The sequence below is a fragment of the Drosophila elegans genome, unplaced genomic scaffold (assembly GCF_018152505.1).
Source record: "Drosophila elegans isolate 14027-0461.03 unplaced genomic scaffold, ASM1815250v1 contig_477, whole genome shotgun sequence".
In the NCBI taxonomy this organism is placed as follows: domain Eukaryota; kingdom Metazoa; phylum Arthropoda; class Insecta; order Diptera; family Drosophilidae; genus Drosophila; species Drosophila elegans.
Window position 1 is genome coordinate 1 of NW_024545864.1, and position 21953 is coordinate 21953.

The 21953-nt window shown below is 36.7% G+C and overlaps 2 protein-coding genes and 1 long non-coding RNA gene across 4 annotated transcripts in view; all 3 read left to right on the forward strand.

Moving 5' to 3' along the window:
- The first annotated feature begins 3129 nt into the window (after window positions 1-3129).
- Window positions 3130-4464, forward strand: LOC121467653. Its single transcript, XM_041709748.1, has 3 exons — window positions 3130-3302; window positions 3401-3818; window positions 4185-4464. The coding sequence occupies exons 2-3, from the start codon at window positions 3503-3505 to the stop codon at window positions 4271-4273; spliced, it is 405 nt and encodes a 134-aa protein (XP_041565682.1). The 5' UTR covers window positions 3130-3302; window positions 3401-3502; the 3' UTR covers window positions 4274-4464.
- A 1622-nt stretch (window positions 4465-6086) lies between these two features.
- LOC121467652 lies at window positions 6087-6992 on the forward strand. The gene is made up of 4 exons (XR_005977727.1): window positions 6087-6313; window positions 6377-6584; window positions 6644-6700; window positions 6771-6992. It is a non-coding gene; the product is annotated as an uncharacterized LOC121467652 (long non-coding RNA).
- A 4076-nt stretch (window positions 6993-11068) lies between these two features.
- The window catches only part of LOC108134987, a 30435-nt gene continuing 19550 nt past the window's right edge, over window positions 11069-21953 (forward strand). Inside the window, exon 1 of one of the 2 annotated variants that reach the window (XM_041709749.1) lies at window positions 11069-11228. In XM_041709749.1, coding sequence (XP_041565683.1) covers window positions 11204-11228 — 25 coding nt within the window. In that variant the 5' untranslated portion in view covers window positions 11069-11203. Of the gene's footprint in view, window positions 11229-18570; window positions 18779-21953 lie in introns of those variants that run through there. The other variant, XM_041709750.1, reaches the window with a different exon arrangement.

A 21953-nucleotide genomic window follows, 5' to 3' on the forward strand; every position in this document is an offset into this window, starting at 1 on the left:
CACTGGATCAAAACCCATCCCTTGTCGTTATCGGTTTTTGTTTCGAACCGGGTTGCAGAATTTCAGTAGTGGTCGGAGAAAGCAATTTGGAGACACGTTCCCACGAAAGTCAACCCAGCAGACATAGTGTCCCGAGGATGTGACGTAGAGGAGCTTACAACGTCCGTTTGGTTCGGTGGGCCTTCGTTCTTGCTCGACTCAGAAAATAATTGGCCTGTAAATAGACATTTCGAACTGCCGGCTGATGTAGTGTCGATGGAGTTACGCAAATCGGCACTAACTCTCGTAGTCAGCCCAGAGCCAAATTATTTGCTTCAGAAAACAGAGACCTTTTCGCCGCTCCTGAAGCTTCTGAGAGTGTTCGTGTGAGTTTTCCGTTTTATTCAAAGGTGCAGAAAGGTGTCGAAGCCCTTTGAAAAAAGTATTTTGCCAAGAGAACTGGATTTTAGTTAACATATCTAGTTAATGCTCAAGAAGTCTGCCGAAAAACAGTTTGGTCGTGCATGCGCTTCTTTCGCTGCAAGCCGCAACTCTTGACGCAAATTATGGGGAACTTGCCTTCGAGCTCTCCGCCCGTTCAATATTTGTGGGGTTGATTTTGTGGTCCCTTCGGCACAACGTATCGTATCCGTGGTAAGCCACCGTACAAGTCGTACGTGGCCTTGTTCGTCTGTTTTGCGTCCAAAGCGGTCCACTTAGAATTAGGGTCTGACCCAACCAGTGATGCGGTTTTGTTGGCATTTCAAAGGTTCGTGAGTCGTCGAGGGATTCCGGAGAAGGTGTTGTGCGACAACGCCACCAACTTCGTCGGCGCAGATCGGCACATGAGGGAGTTCTGAGCCCGTCTGGAGGGAACAGGGGGGCGGTTAAGAAACATTCGCATCAAAAAAGGATGCGAGTTTGCGTTCATACCGCCCAGAGGACCGCACTTCGGCGGAATATACTCTGGACATGAACATTCTGGTTGCCACCTGCCTGCCTTTTTAAGGAGAAACAGTCTTTCTTTATATGGCCTAATTTGCCCGCAATGAAAACACTTCAACTTATTCTGAAATTGTTTCTTCACAAATTTTGTTATTTTGTTTTTGTATGTGTTATCCCTAGGCTCTCGATTGCCTATAGCCTGCAACACTTTTGCACTTGTGTCCTTGCCAGCACCTTTTAGTTTAATTTCGTGATCTAGAAGCCGAGTCTTTACAAAGGCTAATGTTAAATTGCTCTCAGATAGAGTTTCTATCGCTGTTATTACCCCATCATAGCTAGTTGGAAGTGTTAGAAGCAAATGGGACACTTTGTCCATTTCATCTATCTTGGCTCCCGCCGCAACTAACTCAGTAACCAAATCATCAAATAAACGAAAGTGGTTTACTAGCGGAGTATCACCCTTCAATTTTAAAGACAATAGTTGTTTGCGTAATGAAAGTTGAGATGCCAGACTTTTACGCTCGTAAATAGTATCCAAATTTTTAAAAATTTCCTTAGCCGAGTTCCCATTGTTGGCAAACACTAAAAAAGAGTCACTCAAGTATTCAATTATAAGACTCTTTGCATTTCTCTCTGCTCGCTTCACTTCCTCACTTTCCTTATCACTTGGTTCCTCATCAATTACTTTTATCAAATCGTTTTCCTCTAACAAAGCCCTGACTCTAAATTTCCATATGGAATACTTTTCCCCGTTAAAAGGTGTTATATTTCTCTTTCCCTTTTCCATCTTCCGAGAATAACTGTTCTTCTTTTCGGTTGCTATGCGCTTCTCAAATTTTTTGTTGCTGGTCTGCTCTAACACTCGCACTGAAAAATGAAAAATGTGCGCCAATTTGGTGCGTCGTTATACATATATGTATATGTACGTTGTTCACTTATAAGCACAAATTTCAATAGTAATTATTTTGTTTAGACTTGATTTAAGTTTTAATTTGTTTCACTTTTTTTTTTATTTCACTTTTATTATTCGGTAACAATTAAAGCATTTTTCTATAGCACTTAGCTACAAATCGTGACTGGGCCCATAACCTATTGAATATATATAATTAATGTATATACAAACTCCAGGAACACACCAGCCCGATTTGCCAAATAGTAAAACACTTTAATTGTCTTTTTAGTTAATTTTTATTTCACAACCGCACGCTCTCGTTGTCTTCAAGTAAGTGGCAAGGGTACGCATGTGCATACAAAGGAAACAAAAACGTTCTTTGAAAGAGAGGGAGAGAACAAAGAGAGGAGAGGGCTTTGCCTCTCTCTGAGATCTTCATTGTTCATCCCCTTCCCACACACACACCATGTGTATATGTATAAGTGTGACTTTTGGTATTCTCAACACTCCTCATCGGCATCCTCGACCTCCGCGTAGTGCTCCATCTCCCTCATGTGTAATTCTTCGGCCTTCTTCACGCCTTCGGGATCGATGTGGCCTATAATTGCTGGTTGCAGTCCAAATGCTTGTCAAAAATCCACTCCAAAATAGGCTGGCTGCTCCAGGTAAGGACATAAATAGAAGAGAATGTGCTCCGTCCGTCCTCGGTATTCCATTGGTAGCTTGACCCGTCCTATAATTGACCGATCCTCTCCAGACTGCGGATAAGTAATTCTGGACGGGCACATCCAATGCCTCAACCAGCTCTCTGCCACCTTTACCAAGCAGACAAACACTCGCTCCAGTGTCCAACAACCTCGTCAGTTGCTTGGTCAGGACTCGGACTGCGGCGAATGGTCTGGGATCACGCGATAAACTCCGCTTCACGGCGGCCACTGCTTCGCGTCGGCAGACCCGACGTTTGCGAAATCGATCCCTGGCCTTCTGCACCTTGCGAGACACCATTCGCATCCCGTCTAGCTGATGCTCTGAGAAGATCCTATTCCTGATATCTAGGTACCGACGCATCCTCTCCGCATAAGGTAAGTATCGTAAATTAGTCTTATTAGTATTCTTAGAAGAAAACATTTATTTAACTCTACCAACTTTTCTTCTCGGCGGGACTCCTGTCTGGACGTCGACGGTTTTCCGCACAATCCGGACATTTGGGAGACACGGTGTCTGGCGTTCTGTTGCTGCGCAGTCCTGAAACCCGTGATCCCCGGCTCCACAATTCCAGCAGCCGGCTCGGAACGGATTCTTAAGCATCGCCCGGACTTCGTCCACCTCGTGCCATAGAGAATCCTCACCAGGATCTGGGCCAATAGCTTCGCTAACCTTGGCCTTCTCTGCCGGAGAATAGCGCATCGGCTGCGTGTACGTGGCCCGTCCACGTCGTCCAAAACTGCGTTCCACCTCGCAGCACTCTTGCCAGAGTTCATCCACCGTAAGTACATCCATCGCGTAGACAAACCTTGCGATGCTCTCCCTCAAGCCCTTTTTAATTATCCTAACCAACTGTCGCTCTGACATTGGCCTTTTCAGACGGGCCGCTAACTGCTGCATCGCGAGGACGTAATCGCCAACTCCTTCTCCGAGCTGCTGCTTCCTCTGCAGAAGTTGGTGCATCCGGTCGTGCTCCGTCTGATGGCATCGGAACCTATCCATCACCGAGGCTCGAAGCTGGGACCACCTGTCCACCCTGCAGTGACGCACGTGCACCCAATACCACTCCCGAGCCCGCCCAGTAAGCAGCACGTTGAACTCCGCTGCAGGAACTCCAACCGGAAGAGCGTGGTCCTGCTGCAGCTCGGTGTCCTGTGGTCCTTGTTGCTCTCGTTGCAGTCCCTGGCGCAAGCGGAGTCCTGGGCAACCCTTCCGATATGCGCGGCAAAGCGCCCTCCACATCCGTGGACCACATCTTTTCGTCGTCCTCGCCTGGAAAACCCTTCGACCGAAGCAGGTGATCATGCTTGCTGCCTTGTCGCTTTGACATCCTGAATTTTGGTAACCCATAACACGACTTCTAAAAACCCTAATTACCCCGAATTCAATGGGACCACTAAAAACCCAAATTATATATAAATAATTAAATTATGCTGAATGCTAGTAAATAATAATAAATAATAAATAAATACCACTAAATAATATGCACCTAAATAATACGAATACTTATATTACAAGGCCAATAAATAATAATAACAAATAAATAAGAAAATATATTAACGACCAACAAATACCTAAGGCTAAACAAATTCACACTAATAATTAACTCCTAACAAAAAAACCAGTCCCTTAAGTCTAAATTTCTTTTTCTATTGTTTTCCAGCCACAATAAGGGGAGATGGAGCCGATCACCAGCCGGTAGACTCCGCGCCAGTCGTCTTGCGCCTACAATTCCGTCCGAATTCTCTCTAAACAAGCCGCTCTTCAACTGGACTAACTTTCAGCCGTGCTGAAAGTCGCCAGTTAAGGAATTCGACTGTTTACAGGATCTCATAGGATTTCCTTTTGGAGTTGCACTTTTCATTCAAGTCGCGGTGGCCGAGCAGCGCGTGAGGACGTCACGGGTCACGACCACACATTTAAGTTTGAAACCGATATGATATGAACACGCAAATACCAAGAAAACCCAAGGATCTGCACAAAACAAACAACTACACTGTAACCCCAAAACAAAACATTCATTAAAATTAAGTTAACAAAAACAAGAAAGAAAGCAAACTTCGGCAAGCCGAAGTTCATATACTCTTGCAGCTATTGCAAGAATTAAACATTTTGAAAATATTAAAATTATGATTTACTTGCGTATATGTTCAAAAACATTGAAGCTATGATAATTTGCAGCTCAATTATTAGATAGTTATTTTATATATTTTTATTATTTCTTTGGGAGCTATATGATATAGTCGTCCGATTTTGATGAAATTTAAACCGTAATTCTAAAATATTAAACCATTACTATATGTCAAAGAACTAATAGAAAAATTTGAAAACAGCAAAGTTAAAATTTTTTTTGTATTTTTTTAATACAAATTTAATTCTGAAATATTTAACCATTACTATATGTCCAAGAACTAATAGAAAAATTAAAAAACAGCAAAGTTATAATTTTTTTTGTATTTCTTTTCCGATTGTTCCTACGGGAGCTATATGATACAGCCGTCCGATTTTGATGAAATTTAAAACGTAATTCTGAAATATTTAACCATTACTATATGTCCAAGAACTAATAGAAAAATTAAAAAACAGCAAAGTTATAATTTTTTTTGTATTTTTTTCCGATTATTCCTATGGAAGCTATATGATATAGGCGTCCGATTTTATGAAATTTAAACCGTAATTCTGAAATATTTAACCATTACTATATGTCGAAGAACTAAAAAGGAAATTAAAAAACATCAAAGTTATAATTTCGTTTTATTTATTTTTTCGATTGTTCCTATGGGAGCTATATGCTATAGTCGTCCGATCCGGCTCGTTCCGACTTTTATACTACCTGCAATAGAAAGACAACTTTTGGGAAAGTCTCATGATGATAGCTTTAAAACTGAGAGACTAGTTTGCGTAGAAACGGACGGACAGACGGACGGAGAGACGGACAGGCGGACATGGCTAGATCGACTCGCCTAGTGATGCGGATCAAGAATATATATACTTTATTCGGTCGGACATGTCTCCTTCACCGCGTTGCAATCTTCTGACTGAAATAATAATACCCTCTGCAAGGGTATAAAAATATGTCCCAAATACCTATATCACAGTTATATCACAGTTTTTGGTTTAACCTTTCGTGCTTATTGCACGGACGACCTGGGATGCGAATCCTTCGATTTCCTTCGAAAAGGATGTCACCGCCAAATCACAGCTAAACCCTGAAAACTGTGCCTCGGGAGCAATTGTCCTATCTCTAGTGGACACGCCTTCCTTTCTCCCTACAAAATTTAAATTTTCTCCCCCAGTCCACATCCACGGTGCAATTACTTGTGGGTCATGCAAGCCACCGTTCGTGGGCTGGCTGGAGATATAAATATGCGAGACGCCGTCGACTCGGTTATCACATATTTTGTTTGTTAATTTGGGCGCCATATTGTTATGGAACTGCATTTTTCCCGGAGGGCAGCGTCGGCTAGCCACGGAGTCCCAAGGCGGAGTACCCCCTATGCCCTGCAGTCCAAACAATCGATACCGGCTCATAGGACGTCTCACGTCACTGACTTGACGATTACCATCCCTATCACAAATCAAAACAAACAAGGTATTTTTTTTACATCAAAAACTAAGACAATTGGACGAAATTGGTGGCTTCGGTGTCCTCTGTGCCCCAAGAATGATATTGGAGGCACACCCCATTTCCGGCAGACCGGAGTCTATTCCTGGTGGATTAGGATCGGCTCATCTCACCGCCCAAAGTTACTCACACAACCATCTCGGTAGCTTGTTTACATTTAATTTTGGGTAAGATTAATTATAGAATACATTCAAATTTAATTCCTACTCATGATCTACTCTTTTTATTAGCAACACTTAAGGCTGAACTCAGACCGTCGCCTAAATAAGAAGAGGTCAAAGCGATAATGGAAGGTACATTTTTAAACGCTTAAAATTACAAGTGTTTGGGTAAAAACGCCACGGATGTGAATTACATGACACCAAATTGGAGGCGTTTGCCAACCGGGTCACCTAATCCTGAGGAGCTCCAAAGGAAAAGAAAGGACGTGCTAAAAGGGTAAGTACGCTAAATAAATCCCTTAATTCATTAAATTTTGCAACCCAATTTTAACGTAGTTTGACGCGCGGCTGGGGTGCGGAATAAATGCCTCTACTTCCAGATTAGATTTCACAGTGAGTGCCTTGAAACAATTCTTTGACTGCCTGATTTCACAAATTAATAACTAAAACTAATTTATTTCAGAGTTCAACGTCGGTCATTGTCGAAGCTGTGCTGCTGGTGGACGACGTGGTCTTCACGACCAGGTTAGGTCCACCTGGTAAGGTTTTCCTTCCCGAATCTTTTAAATTTCCGGGGCCCTTTAGATAGGGTCCCCGGCGGCTTCAATATTTAAAAAAAAAACACTGACATTTACAAGTTTAGGACTAATAAATAACTACTCACTTTGAGTTATCTAAACACTTATTACGAATTTTCGTATCAATTTTTCCCGACCGTTCTCCTACGACTTCTTGCAGTAACTAAAGCAAAACCCTGACCTACACCAAAGTCGCTCGCCATTTCTCTCCCGCTCTCCCAAAATGGGTCAGTGAACGTATCCAAGGCTATTTAACCCAGTTAACGAGCGGACCGGGCCAAATTTAAATAGCTAAATCCTCTCCCCGCTATCAACAGTCGGTGTCACCACCAAATCTTATCGATAGCGGGACCTGCTGACGTATCGGTTGATTTGGTATTTTCCCGACGGCTTCAATTAAAAATGCAACAAGCAAAACAAAATCTAGTTGAAATACGCCTTGCATGTTTTGTGACTTTCTTCGTAAAGCTGGTAGCTGACGAGAAAAATCCAGAAAACTTCAAACCGTCATTTAAAAAAAGAACGAGCGATCAGTTATTTGGACCGGCTTAGCATCACCAAACTTTTATCGATATTTTAAAAACTATCGCTTAATTTCTCATCTCTTGATACATTTTTTATTTTTCTCGGACAAACAATCAGTTCACACTCGAACAACATAATACTTCTTTTTTATTGAAATACCGTTAAGATTTTTGAAATTTAATATTTTGGTTTTATTACTGTTTTTTTATTTTGTAGTATGTTATCTATATTCAGTAGCATTTTTGGATTATTTTTCTGTTTGTTATGGGTTTTTTTCAGATATGGTGAGAAAATTTAGGAGGGAATTAGAAGAACGAATGGACGATGGAGAGAAAAGCGCCGCAGGCAAATATCGCGCGATTTTTGTTTAAAGAATGTGCTTGTCGATGGCATTCATCAAACCGATATTACTTCAATAGCATTAACGAAAATGATAATGTTTCGATGAACGTTAAGCAAGTTTGCTCATCTCAATGCCGTATCGGAACAATTACTTCGTCCCTCGTTTAAAATTACGGGTAAAAAAAACCTATTTTGGACGATATCTCGTTTAAAATAAGCTTTACGCAAAAGTGTCACCTAACATAAAATGGTAGATCATCTACTCTTGTTTTCATGTGTTTTTAATAAATGTAAAAAAAAACATAGATAACGGTTTTTACCGTTTTTCCAAGAAATTTGTCTTATAGCCTGATTCCATTGCCACGTTAGTGGACTTTTTAAATGTACCTGTTTACATTGGCGCATTAGCATTCAGATAATGCTTCTGCTAATGCTCAGCAGGACATCCATTATGCTGTCCGAGGTATTTGCCAGCTTGGACGACAAGAAAGAGAAGCTGATTGTGTCGTTATGACGGGTTTGCAGTGGAGACCACCACAGTTTCTAAAAAGGGAAAGTATCCCCTTATATGTGGGAGAAATGCATTGTGGTACTGCGAGCAGAAATTGCAGCATGCCCTCTAGGTTTCAGTCATTTTTATACAAAATACATTATATATTCAAAAGACATCAAAAATTGCGCCAATCTTGAATATCGAAAACATCTGTTGTAGTGGTGGCACGAACCAAATATCGTTAAGCATCGGTTATTTCCGGTATATTTCCTAAAAATGGTTTTTAATCGCATTTAATAATCGCATTTATTTTAAATGCGGCATTTAGCCGTATGGGATCCCCTGTGTAAATAAATGCGCATTACCCTAAATGCGTTTTAATGCGCCAATGGAATCAGGCTATTAGTAAAGACCCTAAAGCACATGGATCGCGAAAATTTGAAAATGACTTATCGACACATTTTTCACACTAATGCCTTCTTTCCACACACAGTCCATCCGTTGGAAACGGTTGGAAATTTCAACAAATGTGAAACTCCAATTTCCACAGAGCACATCAACCTTCAATTTCAGCTGATCCACTGGACTAATAAATAGTAAATAGTAAATAGTAAATGAGTAAATAGTAAATAGTAAATAGTAAATAGTAAATAGTAAATAGTAAATAGTAAATAGTAAATAGTAAATAGTAAATAGTAAATAGTAAATAGTAAATAGTAAATAGTAAATAGTAAATAGTAAATAGTAAATAGTAAATGAGTAAATAGTAAATAGTAAATAGTAAATAGTAAATAGTAAATAGTAAATAGTAAATAGTAAATAGTAAATAGTAAATAGTAAAATAGTAAATAGTAAATGTTAGTAAATAGTAAATAGTAAATAGTAAATAGTAAATAGTAAATAGTAAATAGTAAATAGTAAATAGTAAATAGTAAATAGTAAATAGTAAATAGTAAATAGTAAATAGTAAATAGTAAATAGTAAATAGTAAATAGTAAATAGTAAATAGTAAATAGTAAATAGTAAATAGTAAAAGTAAATAGTAAATAGTAAATAGTAAATAGTAAATAGTAAATAGTAAATGTAGTAAATAGTAAATAGTAAATAGTAAATAGTAAATAGTAAATAGTAAATAGTAAATAGTAAATAGTAAATAGTAAATAGTAAATAGTAAATAGTAAATAGTAAATAGTAAATAGTAAATAGTAAATAGTAAATAGTAAATAGTAAATAGTAAATAGTAAATAGTAAATAGTAAATAGTAAATAGTAAATAGTAAATAGTAAATAGTAAATAGTAAATAGTAAATAGTAAATAGTAAATAGTAAATAGTAAAATAAGTAAATAGTAAATAGTAAATAGTAAATAAAGTAAATAGTAAATAGTAAATAGTAAATAGTAAATAGTAAATAGTAAATAGTAAAATAGTAAATAGTAAATAGTAAATAGTAAATAGTAAATAGTAAATAGTAAATAGTAAATAGTAAATAGTAAATAGTAAATAGTAAATAGTAAATAGTAAATAGTAAATAGTAAATAGTAAATAGTAAATAGTAAATAGTAAATAGTAAATAGTAAATAGTAAATAGTAAATAGTAAATAGTAAATAGTAAATAGTAAATAGTAAATAGTAAATAGTAAATAGTAAATAGTAAATAGTAAATAGTAAATAGTAAATAGTAAATAGTAAATAGTAAATAGTAAATAGTAAATAGTAAATAGTAAATAGTAAATAGTAAATAGTAAATAGTAAATAGTAAATAGTAAATAGTAAATAGTAAATAGTAAATAGTAAATAGTAAATAGTAAATAGTAAATAGTAAATAGTAAATAGTAAATAGTAAATAGTAAATAGTAAATAGTAAATAGTAAATAGTAAATAGTAAATAGTAAATAGTAAATAGTAAATAGTAAATAGTAAATAGTAAATAGTAAATAGTAAATAGTAAATAGTAAATAGTAAATAGTAAATAGTAAATAGTAAATAGTAAATAGTAAATAGTAAATAGTAAATAGTAAATAGTAAATAGTAAATAGTAAATAGTAAATAGTAAATAGTAAATAGTAAATAGTAAATAGTAAATAGTAAATAGTAAATAGTAAATAGTAAATAGTAAATAGTAAATAGTAAATAGTAAATAGTAAATAGTAAATAGTAAATAGTAAATAGTAAATAGTAAATAGTAAATAGTAAATAGTAAATAGTAAATAGTAAATAGTAAATAGTAAATAGTAAATAGTAAATAGTAAATAGTAAATAGTAAATAGTAAATAGTAAATAGTAAATAGTAAATAAGGTCGGGAAGACTGGGTCTACTTCTCCGGTATTTCGGATATTCCTTGACGGTGGAATTTACGTTCCTAACTGCACTTTTCTAGCCGATATTTAGCCGATGTTTTTCGGTGCACTTCTAAAGTCTTGGCGCTAAAGAATTTGAATTGAAATGGTTTCCGTGAAAAAGATGGTGGCTTTTTAAAAAAAGTGAAACTTTGGTTTCCACAGAGCACATCCACCTTCCGATTTTAGCTGATCTGAACAGCTGTTGCTCGTCAAAACGTAAACAAAGTCAACAGGTCAACCATCTTTGGTAGGTGGATGTGCTCTGTGGAAAACGGAGTTTCACTTTGTTGAAAGTGACCGTTTTCAAAGGATTGACTATGTGGAAGAGAGCATAACTGGGAAGTTTTTGGAAAGGAAAAGACTTATGGACCATACCTTCAACGAATGGTGGAAGGAACTCTGTGGAAATAGGATATTTAATATGAAAATGCTATCATAAAGATCATCTATCGATATTTTAGTAGTAAAATGTTGCTCATAACTCTTCCATCGCTATTGTTTTTTGCTTTCGTCGACATCGATGCTATAAAATTAATATAATTTGTCCATTGCAGAATTCAATCCTTCGAAGAGTGAACAATAAGTTTGGACTCTTATATACGAAAAGCTGCAACAATATGGACGTAGATGATTATTTATACAGTAAGATCCTTCTGTTTATTAAATACATAAAAATATATTTTAAAATAACTTATTTGTGGCTGTCGGATATCTTCTGTAGACTTTTTGCAACAAAGAAAACACCAAAATAAAGTAAATAAGTTGACATTATAACTGTAAGTAATGTGTAAAACGTTTGAGTAAGCTGCCTTCAGTTGCAAGAATAATATGACTAACAGCTAGTTTTTGAGCTTTGTACATACCTAGGTACAATGGGTACAATAAATATATTAAACCCTGTCCCCAACCGAAGACTATAACAATAAGATGTGTAATGAAAAAGAGCAAGAAAATGTCTAAGATTGTTAGGTCATGAGCTAGAACGGCCCTAGTTCGATTTCTGCTTGAATGCTTTATTTAGTCTATTTATTTTTGGAGTAGGCATAAAATATTATAGTTGCTCTTGTTTTTTCGAACTGACTGTATGGTAATTTTATAATATATTAGTAATTTTTACTAAGAAAATTGGTTGGCATACACGTTTTATTATATTTTTTACATTTTACTATGCTAGCTGATCAAATACACATATATATAAAACTAACAAAATATTTTATAGAATCAAAAAATTGCAAAGGCAAAAAAATTAAAAGAAAAAAACTTATAAAAATATTAATTGTTAGCCGGCTCGAGGTCAGGACGTTGAAAAAAAAAACACAAAATTATTTCAATTTTGGTAATTCGTCAATATATATCGGAGGCTCTTCAGCAACCGTCTTCAGGACAACTATAAAATAATTACAACGATTTTAATATTTTTAACAAACAGATGTACAAAACAATTTACATTTGACCTACATTTAATTTACACGTCTGCGTCCGGTGACGTGGAGTTGTTAACTAATTTTTCTTTCCTAGTAAGTGTCTATATAAATGAGCGCAATTGTCAGTGTCCGTTTTGTAGTTCATCCGTATGTCTGTAGGTGTTTTTATGATATGTAGCATTTCTATGGTGAATCGTTTGGCATAGTGTTGATCTTGTGATAAAATACTCGCCTCTTCGAAGTTCGGTGAGTGATTACTCTTGGCACAGTAGGACATGAGTGCTGATTTTTGCGTGTTCGTATGATGTCTAGCTTTGAAGTCCGATTTATGTTGTGCTAGTCTAGTTTAAGTTTAGATTTTGTTGTTCCTATATATATCATGTTGCATGTTTCGTTGTTGTTGCCGTTGCACGGTATTTTATATATTACGTCTTTTTGTCAATTTCATTTATCTTTGATTTGGTTTTGTTGTATATAGATTTTAATGTGTGATCCGGTTTATGTGCGATACTTATGTTTTCTTTGTCGTAGCATTCCGATTTCGCTACACGTTCGGATAATGCCGGGACGTATGTAATTTACATATATTTTTGTTTTATTGTTTTTAACGCTGTTTTGTTTTCTTGTTTTGTGTTCCGATAATAATGTTTTTATTATGTGTTTTGGGAAATCATTATCTGTCAACATTGATTTTATCTCCTGGGTCGTCTCTTCGGTGGTAATCCGTGTCTGAAATATTTGAGCATTCTATGTATACAGCTCCTAGCTGTATTTATTATCATTTGTTTTGGGTGTTTGGAGTTGAAATTGATGATTCGTCCGGACGTAATTGGTTTTCTTGTACCATTTTAATTTTAATCGATTTCCACGTCTAATTATCACTGAGTCCAAATAAAGTAATTGGTCGTTTTCTTCTAGTTCCATTGTAAATTTTATATTTTTGGTGAAAGAGTTGAGCATGGTCAGTGTAGTTTTAATGTCATCCTCTTGAATGATTGCGAACAGGTCATCTTCGTATTTTTCAGTAATCTTGGAGGTCTTATTAGTTTTCTAACTCTCTGAACTTCGAAGAGGCGAGTATCTTATCACAAGAACAACACTTTGCCAAACGATTCACCATAGAAATGCTACATATCAAAAAAACACCTACAGACATACGGACGAACTACAAAACGGACACTGAAAATTGCACTCATTTATATAGACACTTACTAGGAAAGAAAAATTAGTTAACAACTCCACGTCACCGGACGCAGACGTGTAAATTATATGTAGGTCAAATGTAAATTGTTTTGTACATCTGTTTGTTAAAAATATTAAAATCGTTGTTATTATTTTATAGTTGTCCTGAAGACGGTTGCCGAAGAGCAACCGAAATGTATTGATGAATTACCAAAATTGAAATAATTTTGTGTTTTTTTCAACGTCCTGACCTCGAACCGGCTAACAATTAATATACTTTGGAAAGGTCGCCAAAACCAACTATATAAACTTATAAAAAGTTAATACAAACAAAATAGTTTTGAAAAACTTTTGTGGAGCTAGAACCCGCGCCGTCCTGCCTTATAGACGTGTACTTTCACCACTTCACTACGATTCCACTACGAAGCAGCCGACAAGACATGAATTTAAGACTGATTTGCAGGAGTCTTTTTAAAAAAAGACTTACACTTACACTATAAAAATAGTGGGTCCACATCGAAAATCCACTCTCAAAATTTTGGTTACCTTTCGGTTGTATGACCCTTACGCATCTTAGTCTATTAAAGAGTCTTTGCTTCAACCTAATCAGAGGTTCTTTTTTGGCCATTTTTATACCCTTGCAGAAGGTATTATAATTTCAGTCAGAAGTTTGCAACGCAGTGAAGGAGACATCTCCGACCCTATAAAGTATATATATTCTTGATCAGCATCACTAGGAGAGTCGATCTAGCCATGTCCGTCTGCCCGTCTGTCCATCCGTCTGTACGTCCGTCTCTACGCAAACTAGTCTCTCATTTTTAAAGCTATCTGCATGAAACTTTCCCAAAAGTTGTCTTTCTATTGCAGGTAGTATATAAGTCGGAACGAGCCGGATCGGACGACTATAGCATATAGCTCCCATAGGAACAATCGTATAGCTGCCATAGGAACTATCGAATAATTAGGCCGCAAATCATTATAGCTGCAATGTTTTTAAACATACACGCAAGTAAAATCATAATTTTAACGTTTTCAAGAGTATTTAGTTTTTGAAATAGCTGCAAGGGTATATGAACTTCGGCTTGCCGAAGTTTGCTTGCTTTCTTGTTTAACATTATTTATTACAGACTTTTAAGATTGAAAAAATAGCTTTTTATGTTGTTAGAAATTCCATTAAATATTCTTATTATTTCATTTAATCGAAATTTAAACAAACAGGAAACTAAATTCCAAAAGATATTAAAATTGCTTCAATTTAATATTTTTTATATTCATTAAATATTGGAGAAAAGGAGTAAAATCAACATTGGCGGCATATTCCAAAGACTGGACAATTGGCACGCCGGGCACTTTTTTAATGCGGAGATTTATTAAAAGTGGAAAAAAATTGTATAATTTCAATAACATGGGGCTACACAATAAAAAATGTGCATAAAGTTAGCAGAACAACTTTTGAAATTTGAACTTTTTTCTTATCGACAATTTGCCGTTATTTATCCGTAAATTCGTGAAAGCAAAAAATTTGCCGCTCAATTTTTTTAGCAGAACATCTTACTAAACTTGAACTTTTCCAAAAAAAAAACTTTAAAATTGGAGCGGCAAATTTTTTTCTTTCACGAATAATTTACGGATAAATAACGGCAAATTGCCAGTTAAAAATTTTTTGGAAAAGTTCAAGTTTAGTAAGTTTTAAGTAAATTTAAAAAAAAAATCCTTAAAACAGGAGCTGCAAATTTTTTTCTTTCACGAATAATTTACGGATAAATAACGGCAATTGCCAGTTAAAAAATGTTTGGAAAAGTTCAAATTTAGAAGGATGTTCTGCTAAATTGTTATCAAGTTAGCAGAACAACTATGTTTAAAAAAAAAAACCTTAAATTAGGAGCGGCAAATTTTTTTCTTTCACGAATAATTTACGGATAAATAACGGCAAATTGCCAGTTAAAAATTTTTTGGAAAAGTTCAAGTTTAGTAAGTTTTAAGTAAATTTAAAAAAAAAATCCTTAAAACAGGAGCTGCAAATTTTGTTCTTTCACGAATAATTTACGGACAAAAAACGGCAAATTGCCAGTTAAAAATTTTTTGGAAAAGTTCAAGTTTAGTAAGATGTTCTGCTAACTTGATATCAAGTTGATATCAAGTTAGCAGAACAACTATGTTTTAAAAAAAAAATCCTTAAAACAGGAGCGGCAAATTTTTTTCTTTCACGAATAATTTTCGGATAAATAACGGCAAATTCCCGGTTAAAAATTTTTGGAAAAGTTCAAGTTTAGTAAGATGTTCTGCTCCTATTTTCTTATTTACCATTCCTAACTAATCGTAGAACGTTGCTTAATACTGTCTTATTTTATAATCTTATACGTTGTAAGATTGATAGCCCCGATTTGGCAGTTCGTCTTAACATAAATGTGCAAGTGGAAATAATAGTCCCCCAATACTAAATCATTTTAGGTCAAATTATAACTCACGAATCGTCCCGTGCGACACACTGCTACGCCCCTCGCCCAACCGGGCGTGGACCGTGGGTCTCGTTGCGAAAAAAAATTAAAAAAGTAACGATCTACCAAAAAATTTAGTATTTTGAACTTTTATATGATCTTCATAATGTTTAATATTTAATTGATGCTTTAAAATAAATTTTTTTACCCATTACTCGTAGATAAAAAGGGTATATTTTTTATAGTTGAAAAGTATGTATCAGGTATAAGAAACGTTTTCCACCCTATAAAGTATATATATTCTTGATTAGGAGCATTAGCTGAATCGGTCTAGGCATGTGCGTCTGTCTGTCCGTCCGTACGTCGATATCTCGAAAATTATACAAGCTATGGATTTGGGATTTGAAATGCAGATACTAGTATTTTTTACGCAGCGCTATTAAAACAGAGCCACGCCCACTCTAACGCCTACAAATCGTAAAAAACCAAACACGTTTGTCACGTCACTCTGAAACATGTTAGACCTTAGCTGTTGTAATCGTGTGTTGTTTGTATCTATCGGTACCAATATCTTGGATTATAATGAATTGTTTAAAAATCAACCAAAGATCACTAAGCATAACATTTAAAACAAGTGTCCTAAAAGACCGCTCCACTTAAAAGCATTCGTCGGTAGGGTATGCAGGCACCAACCGCTCGCAAAACATCGACAAGAGCTGATTTAGTTTGAAGTTTTCTCAACCACTAAAGTGCAGTCGGTGTTTCAAGTGACACGACTGCGATATGCCCTGTTCCCATCTCAGTGGACTGATGTCTATAAATTCGAATACATACATATATGTAAAACATTTTACTGCTACCACTGATTTGAATTTGTAAACAAAAAAAAATGTATGCTGAAATATTAAACAAAATATATTATAACATATAATATTAATATATATATCATAACCCAATAGTAAATACGCCCATATTCTTAGGGTACCAAGTTTGAAAAGTGGCAAAAGACAAAATATTCTGGATGCGCCGAAATGAAATAAACGCACACATGCTCCCGTGTACGAGAATGCATGATCACGCATACATACAAGGACGAATTCAAGCGCAGGGCAGCCTTCTTCAAAAAGCGCCTCTCTGCGACTGAACGACTGAACTCGTGCAATGAGTGCGCGAGCATAAAAATGAGAATGAGAATGAGAGGGCAAAAAACCCGAACGCACACGAAGTGCATGGACCTGCTGCTGTGAGCACGGTGGACCTTTCGGGGTCCGTTTTTTTGTGTCGAAATGCGTCGTATGAAATGACCAGTCTAGCAAAGTAGCAAGTTCGTTGGAGGAACATATTACATAAATAAAATTTTAACTCAGTATAGGACAGTATTTTGTTACTTTGACAGTATTTACTGACTCAAGGGGGGTATTCTGCTCTAGAAGCCAGAATTTGAACCATTTTTTTCAAGTTAGGTAAAAGAGAAATGAAAAACATTTTTAGTATACATTTTTATATGGTTTTTATTCACATTTTAAGAATAAAAAAATTTAAAAAAACCTATATTGGCCGAGGTACAGGCCTATGGAGTAGGGTATTCAAAAAATCGCTGTGTCCTGGTTGACATGATTTCACCCCTTGTAGAGACCAGAAAAATAAACAAATAAATTCTTAATTGGTAAAGATGCCGCCATCGGGCTGACCACCTTAAAAAAATATAAAAATAACAACATGGCGTCGACTTGAAAACAAAACCTGTTTTTTAATAATTTTTTTCGATTTTTCGAATATTTAAGAAATACTTACAATCAACTTTTGTTTAAGTCCATGGCAGACTCGATAGAGTAGTATAAAACAAGTTATATACCAACGCGTTTAAAGTTTAGGAAACATTTGTAATGGCTCGGACGCCGCATCACAAAACCGGCTGCATAAAATAGTTCGAATTAAAAAAATTTTTTTTTTTTTTTTCAAATATTTTAAAAAGTCTAAAAATTCAAATAATGCAAAAAGATCGATATTTTCAAATTTCTAGACCAGAACGCTCCCTTAAGTCAGTATTTACTAAAATAGTATAGTTTTTACTACTGTGGGCCAAAAGAAAGGTTGATTTGTTTGTAAAATGAAACTGTTTTTATTTATTCTTAATCAATTTCATTCCCTTCAAAAAAATCACTCAGTTTTTGGAATAATCATGCATTTGAGCTTGTCAGAATAGTCCAAATAGTCTTTCAAAATGGTTTTCATAGATCCTTCTGATATTCTTATCATATTAGTAAGGTCTCAAACAGTGAACGATCAATTTTTGTGCACTAATTCCTTCACTTCATTGACGTGTTGGTCATTTGTTGACGTCGATGGTCGTCCGGAGCACTGCAAGTCATTAACACGTTCTCTCTTTCAAGTCTTTGTTACACTTATGAACACTTTTCTGCGACATGGTAGAATCACCAAAATCCTTCCGCAACATCCTCAACGTTTCCGCAGCCGACATTTCATTCCGCTAAGAAAATTTTATGGCATTTCTCTGCTTAAACAATTTAGACGTTGTTAAAAACAAAAAAATGCACTCTTGGTCGTTTGGTAAACAGAATGACATTGGCATGAAATTTGTCCCTGTGTTTAACAGTCATGCCAACTCAAGAATAAAGATCTAGCTCCAAATGTTGGCCCGCGAAGCTTAAATTGAAAATTCACCTTACTTTTTGCTCATAGTAGTATATAAATTAGTTATATTCACATCCGTAGCCGGTTGGCTGTCGAATTAATTAGTTGTCTTCCTTCTATCCGGGTGGCTGGCGTGGTGAGGGGGGTGACAACTGGAATTACGGTGAGAGGGTAACTGCCCTCATGTGCCTCTGCCCTTAAGCTCAGCAGGCGTATTTCAAAGTAATAAAAAGGCGATGGCCTGAGTAGTGTTCTTGAGCATAGCTCTGTTCATAGGAATTCGAAACAAGACTGAAGTTAAGGAATAAACTTATAGCTAAGAAAGCTCACAGCGACAACGCAAATATGCAGTGTCTGCCGTCTGTGCATGAGCATCCGGCCCAATGCTAGGCCAGCAGAGCGTTGTTGTCAAGTTGATTATGGTCAACGACTCTGGTCTGGCTGACCACATTTAACGTATATATGTGAATTGATATTTGGGAATGGTTACAAGGTTGAGTAATGTTTAATAAGTTTTGAAAAACTTTTGTGCTGACGACGAAAAATTCTAATTTGCGACCATTCGGCATTCTGTAGCTGCTCGGCCACCGATCGGCCGATCTGCCCCTGCTAGCAGTTGTGAGAGCGACGAAGAAAATTACACAACTGCCAGCGTTAAATTTTTAAAATCGAGCTGTTTATTTTAGGAATATTGAAGGTTATGAAGTCCCCCACTGCCACTGTCGGTGTTCTGCCGGTAATCGCTGCAGTAGAGAGATAGCTCGAAAAAATTGTGGTGGGGTGGGGGTCTGCACTCTGGCATTTTGTTTTCAATAATTGTTTTGAATCGCACACTGACACAAGGATGGATTTTTGACAGCTATCTAACTATACTTGTTAGTTAAAATTTTTCAGAAATATCGAATATATTTAGTATAAATTGTATTTGTCGAGAGCGGACGTATGTAAAAGGGACTGCGAATAACGGGATATGCGGAGGAGCACCGTACGGAGTTGGTTTCGAGATGTATGTGAAGTGGCGGAGGCGTTTGTTATTGAAATGAACAATTAATTAACAATTGTTTTAGCTGGCAGGTCTTTAATTTTATTGGAGTAGTTTTTTCAGAAGTGGACAGTTTTGGAATACGTATGGAATTATATACATTCGCACGCAGCGGGATCACAGTAAACAATTTTGGAGGAAAAATTGAGTTCGTTATTTTTTATTGTGGCTGGGCTATATTTCCGAATGAACGAAAATATGGGACTTGGATTTTGACAAAATCATACAGAAAGCCGAACGAAAAGAACTTCCAAAAATCTGACTGTATTTCTGACTAATTTATTGGATACAACTTATCTGAAGCGATTTAATCCACCAAAACTGCTGCAGTAAATCTGGCTCGGTTGGATCAAATATTGGGGTGAGGGTGGCGGCTTCATTAGGTCTATATAGAATGATGAAACCGATTCCCGCGTAGGAATGCGAAAATAAAAGTCTCGAGAACTTTGAGGTTTTTGCGCTACGTGCGGGTCTTTATTAGAACTAACGTAAGCTTAACTTATCTAGAGCGCTCCAAAGCGGATCGGAGACTAAGAAGGAGAGTTTGAGCGGGAGAGTGTAGGGACAGCGGATGGAGACTTGTAAATCTACCATGCCAGACTATACAAACGCCTACATGGCGTGAACACTCAATAAATTCAATTTTTATTATAGCTCAAGCATTCAGCCAATATTGTAAAGCCACCTATGTAGATTAGAGATCAAAATTGTTCAGATCTAATTAATAAACTCAAGCAAATAATTGGGCAAAACAACTTTTATATTACTATTTTAAAAAGAGGTAATATATCTGAAACCAAGCTCCAGATAACCAATGAAGCCAACTACCGCTCTGTAACAAACTTCCTGGACAGTGAGCGTGCTAATTATTACACCTACCAACTCACAAAGTAGCAAAGGACTTAAAGTTATAAAAAGGGTAGCGAGTCAACCGTATATAGCTGAAGGACTTCAAGAAAATGGTTTTGACGTCAAAAACGTAATGAACATAACCAACAGGAAAAAATTCCTCAGTCACTCTTCAGGATTGAACTTAAACCAGACGCGACTACTCTGAAGAAAAACGCAGTGCACCCCATATACAAACTGCAATGCCTACTCCATCGAAGAATAACGGTAGAGGAGCAGCATAAACGAAACGGCCTGGTACAGTGTACAAACTGCCAGGAGTTTGGAAGTTACTTTTGCGTCTGCACTTCAATACCCTGGATTATTGCCTACAAGAACCGTTCAGCCCGAGGCATTACAGCCCCACCCGCATATACCAAAACCAAAATATACTCTGATTCCAGAGCAAAACGCTCAAAGACCAACTCAACCTTATAATTAACAAAACCAGACTCCACAAATACAAAACAGTATCGAAGCTACTTAAGCTACACTCACTAACATCATGCTTTCAATGCAAGGTACCCTCCAGGAACTAGTGCGAAACCAGAACAACATTATGGAACTTCTAATCAAACAAAATTCAACTTAAATGGATCCCTTAAGAATATGCTTTTGGAACGCTAACGGTGCTTCGCAGCACAGACTTGAACTTCTACAGTTCTTAAACACCCAGGACATCGATATCATGCTCCTCTCAGAAACGCACCTAACCAATGAAAACCATTTCTATCTCACTGACTACATCTTCCATGCGAGCAACCACCCAGTCGACAAAGCTCACGGAGGCACCGGAATCCTTATCAAACAGCGCATTAGGCATCAGCCTCTGGAGGCGTTTGCTTACAACCACATACAGGCCACATTAACCCCAAAGGACGTCATTTATGCAACTCTATTATCAAACCCGGTAATTAGCTAGATTTTGTTTCACCAGGTACTCCCACATACGGGCCAGCAGATCCGAACAAAAATCCAGACATCGATTTTGCTGTAACTAGGAGAGTACCGTCCAGGCTGATACATGTTGAAACCCTGGCGGAACTGTCATCTGACCACTCGTCTGTTTTACTTTGTCTATTTCTGAGAACCAATACAACAAACTGGCTAAAGTATAAAATATATATACTCTCACACTTTGAAATCGAACCTAAAATATCCTGTGAAGCTGATATTGAAGACTCACTTAAACATATAACGGATGTAATGTCCTCTGCTGCCAAACACTCTACACCCGAACTTTCAGCCTCATGCCCCCCCAAAAACTACACGAACAACCACACAGATCCAGACGCTCATTCGCCGAGACTGGGAGGCACACCGCTCCCCATCCACTAAACAATGGTTTAAAGAAGCTTGTCGGAAGTTGTCTACAGCTTTACCAACCGAAAAGAATCAGACTCAACGTGCCTATAAAGCGCAACTATCGCCCACCAGCAACAAATTTCTACTATGGAGAGCGCACCCAAACATTCAACGACCAATAGAACCTGATTTTCCAATTCGATCACCAACAGGTGGGTGGGCCCGTAGTGACGAGGAAAAGGACAACATATTCGCCTCTTACTTAACAAATGTCTTCCAACCTCATCCGCCGACAAACCAATTCACTTTACCATATTACAATGATACCAAATTCAATGATACCAAATTCAGGCAATCAAAGCCTATCAAAGCTATTTGAAAAACTGCTTTTGTGCCACCTCAGAAACGACAGAGCGATCCCCCTGCATCAGTT

Coding starts and splice junctions, on each gene's coding strand:
- LOC121467653 (XM_041709748.1), top strand. CDS start 3,503: ATGGCATCGGAACCTATCCATCACCGAGGCTCGAAGCTGGGACCACCT. Junction 3,819..4,184: donor AAACCCTTCGACCGAAGCAG/GTGATCATGCTT, acceptor ATTGTTTTCCAG/CCACAATAAGGGGAGATGGA.